Source organism: Nicotiana tabacum, chromosome 5, assembly GCF_000715075.1.
Source record: "Nicotiana tabacum cultivar K326 chromosome 5, ASM71507v2, whole genome shotgun sequence".
NCBI lineage: Eukaryota > Viridiplantae > Streptophyta > Magnoliopsida > Solanales > Solanaceae > Nicotiana > Nicotiana tabacum.
The window spans coordinates 23336705-23346017 of record NC_134084.1 but is presented as its reverse complement, the minus strand read 5'-3'; the positions used below and the strand labels follow the sequence as shown (position 1 = coordinate 23346017).

The 9313-nt window shown below is 35.5% G+C and overlaps 1 protein-coding gene across 1 annotated transcript; it reads left to right on the top strand.

The window, feature by feature from the left end:
• Positions 1 to 5368: 5368 nt before the first annotated feature.
• Positions 5369 to 8904, top strand: LOC107809041 (patatin-17). Its single transcript, XM_016633634.2, has 7 exons — positions 5369 to 5633; positions 5743 to 5924; positions 6128 to 6290; positions 6409 to 6570; positions 7667 to 7969; positions 8337 to 8479; positions 8582 to 8904. The coding sequence occupies exons 1-7, from the start codon at positions 5466 to 5468 to the stop codon at positions 8637 to 8639; spliced, it is 1179 nt and encodes a 392-aa protein (XP_016489120.1). The 5' UTR covers positions 5369 to 5465; the 3' UTR covers positions 8640 to 8904.
• The last annotated feature ends 409 nt before the right edge of the window (positions 8905 to 9313 follow it).

Sequence of the window (9313 nt, the reverse complement as noted above, 5' to 3'; positions counted from 1 at the left end):
CGGGGTGTTTGATAGAGTTTAAGTCAAGCTGGTTTTGCACAGATGCCTCAAGTCTTGCATTTGCAAGATATGGATCTCAATTGCAATAATAGGCTGTAATCTGATAGAATCGCATTTGCGAACGCAGAGTTCGCATTTGTGAAGGGGCTTGGGCTGGGACAGTTCCGCATTTGTGATCAAAGGTCGCTTTTGCAACATATCCTATGTTCGTATTTGCGAACAAATCATCGCATTTGCGATGACAGCAGAGATGTGAGGTTCTTCATTTTTGCGATTGTTTTCTCATATTTGCGGGGTTCACAAATGTCGCATTTGCGACACTTACGCCTGGACAAAAAGCTAAGGGACAGGATTTTTAGTCTCATTTTCATATCTTTGAATCCTATACTCAGTAGGAGGCGATTTTTGAGAGGGATTTTTATCTACAATCATTGGGTAAGTAATTTGAGATGGCGCCTAACATCTACTTTCTAGGCAAGCCGATGTTGTTAAACAAATTATCCAGTTTTAACAATTAACACAGAGTATGATATTTAACGAGAAATAAACTTATAATTTAATCCAATGTTAATAGAAGTAACGCGATGCTAACTACTCCCAGAAATTCGGAGTCACAAGTACATGAGTAGATAGAGTACTATATATATGGTCTGAAACAAAGTGCAACCATTTGAGACTAGATAAATAGTAAAATGGAGAAAGAAGGGGCCTTCAGAGTTGTGGACGTCATACAGCTATACCTCAAGTCTCGAAATATGGCTTAATCCGAGCAGAACACCACTAGACGTCGTTGGGATCAACACTAGTATCTTCACAAGAAGTGTAGAAGTGTAGTGTGAGTACAATCGACCCAATGTACTCCGTAATTTGAGGTCTGAATCTTAATTTTACAAAATCTCCAATTTCCACCCAAATTCCTAACTTCTACCATGAACAATCCTGGATTAAATGTTAAAATCAATGGGTATTTATGTAAATGTAATAAAAACAAGTTAAAATTTACTAACCAATGAAGTTGGGATGAAAACCTCTTCAAAATCGCCTCTAGGCCAAGCTCTAACTTGAAAATAGTGAAAAATAGTTCAAATACCGTATTTGGAATGTTTTAATACATGGGCGTCAGGTGTTCTTCGCATTTGCAAAGCACCTGACACGTTCGCGAAGAACAGTGGCCCAAAGGGCCTACACTTGTATTTGTTGATCTTTGTATATATCCGTACTGGTTTCAAGTAGGTGTCTTGCCATAGCCTTGTCACTACCTCATCGAGATTAGGCTCGACACTTATGGAGTACAATGGTTGGTTGTACTCACGCTATACTTCTGCAATTCTTGTGCATATACTGGTATTAGTCCCAGCGGCGTCTAGTGGTGTTCTGCTCGGATTCAGCCACATTTGGAGACGTGAGGTATAGCTGCATGGCGTCTGCAACCCTGAAGTCCCCTTCTTTCTCTATTTTATTGTTTATCTAGTCTCAAACAGTTGCACTTTGTTTCAGACCATATATGTAACACTCTAGTTGCTCATGTACTTCTGACTCCAGATTTTTTAGAGTAGTTAGCATCGTGTTACTTCTATTAGCAGTGTATTAAATCCTGAGTTTATTTCTCGTTAAATATCATTAATTACTCTGTGTTAATTGTTATAACTGGATAATTAGTTTAACGACGCCGGCTTACCTAGAAAGTAGATGTTAGGCGCCATCACGGTCCCGATGTTGAGAATTCCAGGTCGTGACAATCATCTTGATAACACTAATTATGTCACAATCCAAAATCCAATAAGGGTCGTGATGGTGTCGGACACCACTGTCATGCAAGACAACACCATTTAACTAGTACATTCTCGTTTTAAAATTTTCAAAATCATTTCCGCAAAACATAAAACAATGAATAAAAAAATTTCACCGAATAAATAATGATGTTTTTCCAAAATTTATTTACTGAATAATCTCTAAATCATCCCAGAACCCGGTGTCACAAGTGCATGAGCAATTACTAGGAAATTTAATAAAGTACAATAGATGTCCAGAATACAAACTTGGAAAGAAAGTAAATATAATACACTGAAAGAGACTCTGCTGGTTGCGGGTCGTCTCGAGATATGCAGCTCACCTAAGTCTCTGTATCATCCATGTTGCTACGTCCATCAGGCCACTAGAGGTACATGTGCATGTGCAACAAAAATATACAGCAAGTGTAGCATGAGTACAAAAACAACGTGTACTCAGTAAGTATCCCACCTAACCTCGAAGAAGTAGTGACGAGAGGTCGACTTCGACACTTACTAACGGTTTAATAATATCAAATACAATGAAGGAGTGAATAAGTATGAAACCGAGCAGATATATTAAATAAACATATATAAAATACATGGTACAATTACCTTCTTTACAATTTTTTTAATCAAGCTCTCAACTAGCAAGTTCTCTCCGTAACCGGAGCATATATATATAAAGATATAGTGGATATCATCAAGAGGTTGTCATAATTCAAATTAGGGATAAATCCCTCAGAATCATTGGCTTATAGCCAAAAGTTACGCACGAATTCCATAAGAATAATATCTATATATAGGCAATGTCCAACACAAAAGTAAACTGTGCACTGCCAAGTTCGAATGGCCCAAATAGATGCATATATTCCCCCACTTGTGAATCATACCTGCGATGCGGTCTCGCTCGAAAATCATACATGCGATACGGTCAAATATATATTTAAGAATTTACCCCGCTCGCGAATCATACCTGTGACGCGGTCAAATATAAATTTAATATTTAAATCATATCTCTTTCTTGATTCTTTTCGAAATATTGAAAATTCAACTTGAAACTTTTTAAGGAAATTACCCCGCTCGCAAAACATACATGCGATGCGGTTGCTCATAGATTTCTTAAGTTATTAAAATATTTCTCACTTCCTTCGAAAGGACGAAGTTTAATGGGAACTCTTAAAATGTTAACTTCCTCAACTCAAATTTCTTTCAACATAATTATTACGCAACCCTAATCTTGTTTCTTCTCAGGACAAACAATAACATAAATTAACAACAAGATCAACAAGGCATAATGTAAGTCGAAAACTACCCGGACATAGGCATAGCTAGTAGCTACGTACAGAGTCTCGTCACCTCATGCGTACGTAATCCCCACAATTAAAAGGCACATAATAATTTAGTTCACCTATGGGGTTAATTCCCTCTTACAAGGTTAGAAAGAAGACTCACCTCGCTTCGAAGTTCCATAACCGGCTCTTGAGCCCTTCAAACAACCCGAATCAATGCACAATACTCCAAAACTAGAAATAATTATGCAAACCCATTAATATACGCTCAATTACTCATTATAATCCAATTTATAACAATTTCTAACCCCAATCGAAAAGTCGATGAAAATCACCCTCAGGCCTACGTGCCCAGATTCCGAAATTTTTCGAAGATAAAGTTTACCCATAGCCTCATGAACTCAAATATATAACCCACCCCCAATTTCATGTCCAAAATCGTGGTCAAAATCCGTAAATACAATTTTCTAGGTTTTTCCTCAAAACCCTAATTCCCACTAATTTTCAAGTTAAAATCTACACATAATCAATGTATTTAACTTATAATAGGTGGGATTAATTTACCTCCAAGTTACTAGTGGAAACCCCTCTCAAGAAGCTCCAAAAATCGTCCAAGAATGAAGAAAATAAGCAAAAATAGTCAAACCCCGCTATTTAATGCATTCTGCCAAGCGACTTCGGCACCTACGGACTCTTCGCCGCTTCTGCGCGTCCACTTCTATGGATGCGCCTTCGCACCTGCGCCCATTACCGCTTTTGCGATCTTCCTTTTCGCTTCTGCGCTTGCGCAGATGCAGTCAAGGCTCCACACCTACGACCCTTCACCTGGGCGGCCCTGCACCACTTCTGCGGTTCCGCACCTGCGGCTAAAAGCTCGCAGGTGCAGTTACACCAAAAGCCAGCAGCCCAAATTCTTCTTCAACTCCAAATTTTGATCCGTTAATTACCCGGAATCCACCCGAGGTCCTCGGGACCTCATCCAATCATAAAAATCAGTCCCATAACATAACACGGACCTTCTTGCGGCTTCAAATTGCATCAAACAACGCCAAAATCACGAATCACACCCCAATTCGAGCTTTATGAACTTTAGAACTTCCAACTTCTACATCCGACGCCGGAACCTATCAAATCACGTCCGATTGACCTCAAATTTTGTACACAAGTCATATTTGATATTACGGACCTACTCCAACTTCCGGAATTGGAATCCGACCCTGATAACAAAAAGTCCAATTCCTGTCAAACTCCTCAAAAACCTTCAAATTTCTATCTTTAGCCAAGTGACTCCAACATGACCCACGGACCTCCGAATTCACTTTCGATCGCGCTCCCAACACCAGAATCACCATACGGAGCTATTTTCAGACATGGAATCCCAAACGGACATTGATAACACTGAAATGCACTTCAACCCACACTTATGAAATTCTTCCAAAATGCTAACTTCTACAATAGGTGCCGAAATGTTCCCGGGTCTTTCAAAACCCGATCTGGACATACGCCCAAGTCCGAAATAATCATACAAACCTGTCGGAATATTCGAATCCCGATTCCGAGGTCGTTTACTCATAAATCCAATCTTAGTCAATTCTTTCAACTTAAAGCTTCTGAAATGCGAATTCTCCTCCCAAATCAACTCCGAACTTCCCGGAATTCAATTCCGACAATACGAACAAATCATAATACCTAAAGTGAAGTTGCTCCTGACCTCGAAATGCCGAACGACGCCCTAAAGCTCAAAACGACCGGTTGGGTCGTTACAAAGTAAGTTTATTCGAATTCGTTCCTCAATCTATCTTTGGTTCGTGTCTTTCCTTGCCGGGTTTTTTAAAACGGGCCACTAATCGTCACTATTAAACAAACATTAGCAGTATTTAGCCATGGTGCTTCTTGCCAAACTTTTAATTAGATATTTCAGTATATCTTTTTCAGATAATTGTTTAGTGTGTCGTCAATAAGCTAATTTAAAACGAGGTAAGTCATATAAGTACTATGAATCGTATCAGCAGGTACACAACAAATGTTATACTAGTAAATCGAGTATCAAGAAATTGGTACTAAGCTATAAAAGTAGTACTAACTGGTACTTAGGAGACAATTTTTAATCAAAAAGGCAGTTATCAGACTTTTGGCAATAATTTGATTAGATACTGTCTCACCTACCTTACATAATTGATCTTTCTTCATGTTTGTCATCGTAGTAAAAGCCAAAAGACATTAAACTAAACGCTAACCTCGTGGAAAAATTGGAACACTATAATCCACGAGACGTTACACTATTTACGTGGTTATAAAACCCCTTCTTGTTTGATGCTCAAAGCACCAAGAAAATCTCAATACTTGAACTATTAATTGTTTTTGCAACATTTGTAGTCCGAAAAAGATACTCTAAGTATCTGAAATGGCAACTATGGGATCTTTTTTTATTTTATTTTTTTTGGTACTGACAACTACTGGATCAACAATCTCTGTGGTGGGAGAAATGGTGACTGTTCTTAGCATTGATGGAGGTGGCATTAAAGGCATCATCCCTGCTACTGTTCTTTCTTTTTTGGAAAGCCAACTCCAGGTATACTGTAAACATATTTTCCATGGTTTCTTAATTGTTTCTTGACTTTTTCTTTTTATTACTTGGGGCTTATATTTTCCTGATTGATGAATGATTGTTTTTGAGTCAGGAATTAGACAATGATGAAAATGCAAGACTTGCAGATTACTTTGATGTGATTGCGGGGACAAGTACAGGTGGCATATTGACCACTATGATAAGTGCTCCAAATGAAAAGGGTCGTCCCTTCTCTGCGGCCAAAGATATTGTATCATTTTACTTCGAGCATGGCCCTAAGATTTTTCCACCTGGGTACATATGGTTTTTATATATTTAACACTTAGTATATTCTAAGGATGTGTTTATTTAGTAGTACGAAAATATTTTTTTTATGAATTTATGTTCGTTAGGAAAAAATTATTTTCCTACCAAAAGGAGAGAAAATTATTTTTTAAAACTTTTTTCGACCTTTCTCACTGTATTGTCTAATAAAATAGATTTGGTTTCATTTGCAGGGCCTGGCCTCCCATTTTGGCCCCCAAATATGATGGAAAATATCTTCACAAAGTTCTGCAAGATAAGTTGGGAGAGACTCGTTTGCATCAGACTTTAACAAATGTTGTTATTCCAACCTTTGACATGAAAAAATTTCAGCCAACAATATTCACCAAGTCGGAGGTAAGTCTTCCATAAATCATATCATCTGGATATGTAAGTGCAAATATTAGTTAGTTTTTATTTTTCTATTTTATGGATATATGGCTAGTAATTATTCTTTATTATGAAACAAATACAGATAGCAAACTCTCCTCATTTGGATGCTAAGATGTCTGACATATGCATTGGCACCTCGGCAGCTCCAACTTATTTTCCTCCATATTACTTTGAGAATGATGATGGTAAAGGAAATCAGTATGAGTTTAATCTTATTGATGGTGGTGTTGTTGCTGCCAATCCGGTACATTCCCTCATATAAATCATCTTAATTTCTCAATCTTCTTTTGTTATTCCAAAAGAATTAATTTAGATGTCTGTTTAATTAGTGTGGATTATTTCACGTGATTTTTTCAATATGTATGCTCATTTACTCTACTTTAATAATCATATGGGTTTTTGATTATCATATAAATCAGTGTGTCATCTTACTACTTGTTACTACTACTTTCTTTTTATTTTTTCTTGTGACGGGGTCTATCGGAAACATTTTCTCTAACTTCAAGGTCGGGGTAAGGTCTGCGTACACATTACTCTCCCAGACCCCACTTGTAGGATTATATTAGATTTATTGTTGTAGTAGTTTATATAAAGAAATTTATTCTCCCTCCGTTCACTTTTACTTGTCTACTATACTAAAAATATATTTTCATTTTTATCTGTCCATTTTAGCAAATCATGAGAAAGACAATCTTTTTTTCCGTTTACCCTTATCATTAAATACTCATTTCTCAAATTATTTTTCAAGACTTTTTGAAATGCTATCATATTTATATGTAAAATTATAAAATACATACTTCGTTTATTTTTTCTTAAAGGGATTGAAAAGTCAAAAGTGGACAACTCAAAATGAAAGGAAGGAGTATATGAATAACTAGGATGTAGCATGCTTTAGTAATAGTAGCGCTCACTTTTGTAACAATGCAAATTAATACATAAAATATTTGCTTTTGTCACAAAAAAAAAAAAATACTCCCTCCATCTCATATTATCAGTCGTGTTTACTAAAAATATTTATCTCAAATTTTTTGTCACTTAGAAGTTCAAGATAAAATTGATTTTTTTTTCTTTTTTTACCCTTAGTAATAATTATTTTTTAAGATGGAGATAACACATAAAAAGAATAAATATTTAATTTAATGAAGAGAGATTTTATCTTAAGACATAAATAAGGGTAAAATAGTTTAATCCCTTTCCTAATTAATATTTCTTATGGGACGTATAAAAGATAAACACGACAGAGAATTTGAGACAGATGGAGTAGTAATTAGTAGACATTTAAAATGACTTCTAATTGATCATAAATGTTAATTAGTGCATACATATACAATGGTTGACAGGCCTTAGTTGCCCTAAGCACAGTAACCTACAGTGCGGAAACGGATCCATCATTTGCTTATATCAAGCCATTGGACGTCAAAAACATTCTGCTGCTCTCGTTAGGGACCGGCACTACTGCTGATTTTGCTGGGAAATACACAGCACAGGAGGCAGCTAATTGGGGTCTTATTTCCTGGCTGTTTCATAATAATTCGAATCCTCTTCGTGATATGCAATCTGAAGCAAGTGCTACCATGAATGATTATTACATTGCCACCATCTATCGAGCTCTTGGTGCTGAAACGAATTACCTCAGGATTGAAGTAAGGCAATCTAGCTCAACAATAGCGTAACACTCCTAATTACTCCCTCCGTTCTAATTTATGTGGCGAAGTTTAAATTAGTACGGAGTTTAAGAGAAAAAAGATTTTTGAAATTTATGATGTAAAACAAGTTATATATATATATAAGTCTCATTAAGGACAATATAGGAAATTTAAGTTACAAAGTTTATAAAATTTAGAATATTGCTATTCTTTTTGCAATAGACTAAAAATGAAATATTGTCACATAAATTGGAACAAAGGAAGTACTATATGATTATTTCAAGTTGATTATTTAAGAGGGGAATTAAAACTCACCATTTCCTCTCCTTTTAAATTATGTTCCTTTCTTTGTATGTAATAACAGGAAAATGCATTAACTGGCACTACAACCCAAATGGATAATGCTACAGAGGCTAATATGAACTTATTGAAACAAATTGGTGAAAACTTGTTGAAGAAACCAGCTTCCAATGGGAATTCTGAAACCAATGAGGAAGCTCTAAAGAGGTAAAAACACATATATATTATTTTTATCTATTTAGAGTCTCCTTTTTGCTCGAATTAAAAATCTATTTTATTTCTACTTATAATAGTTTTCTTTGTACGTAGGTTTGCAAAATTACTCTCAGAAAGGAAGAAACTCCGAGCAAACAAAGCTTCTCAATAATTCTAAGGTCATGCTAAAGAATAAGCGCTTGTAAGGTTGAGGGATAAATTTCAATAGAAATATTGCTCTATGTAATATGCTAAGGACTATGTAACCTTTTGGTTGTCTGATAAATAAATAAAATCATCCTTCTAAGACAAAACAACATAAAAAGAAAGGGAAAATAGTAATTTTAGTCCCTGAATTATTATGTTATTCTTGTTTCAGTCCCTATGTTATTTGACAACATATTTAACCTTCAATTATATCAATTGTGCAATTTTAATCGCCTTGTTTACTGTAGAATAGTGACGTTAGATATATAATCCCATTCTAGTTTTTGGCCTCGGGTATATTGGTTTTATTAACTTCTTTTTTATTATTGTTCATAAAATAAGTCACTAGGTACCTGCCCAGTGGTATATTAGTTTTAAAGAAAACCTTCCATACTAGTAGTCGAAGCACCTTTAACTCGTGTCGAATATGTATTCACGGAATATTATCACTTTTAGCCCGTGCCAAAAATTATTTATATTCAATAATCGAAAAAATATATAAAATTTGTATAATTTTGTATATAACATATAAAATGCATATATATACAACAAATCTATACTTTTTCGGCTACTATTTTGAAAGTGACTATACAGTGTCATTTTTCCACTATATAATCTGTCATCATGATAGATAGAAAA

Bases quoted from the DNA above. Each gene is read 5' to 3' on its own strand.
- LOC107809041 (XM_016633634.2), top strand. From the start codon at position 5,466: ATGGCAACTATGGGATCTTTTTTTATTTTATTTTTTTTGGTACTGACA. The intron at 5,925-6,127 runs GTACATATGGTT...TTTCATTTGCAG, and splicing joins CCTAAGATTTTTCCACCTGG to GGCCTGGCCTCCCATTTTGG. The intron at 6,291-6,408 runs GTAAGTCTTCCA...AAACAAATACAG, and splicing joins CAATATTCACCAAGTCGGAG to ATAGCAAACTCTCCTCATTT.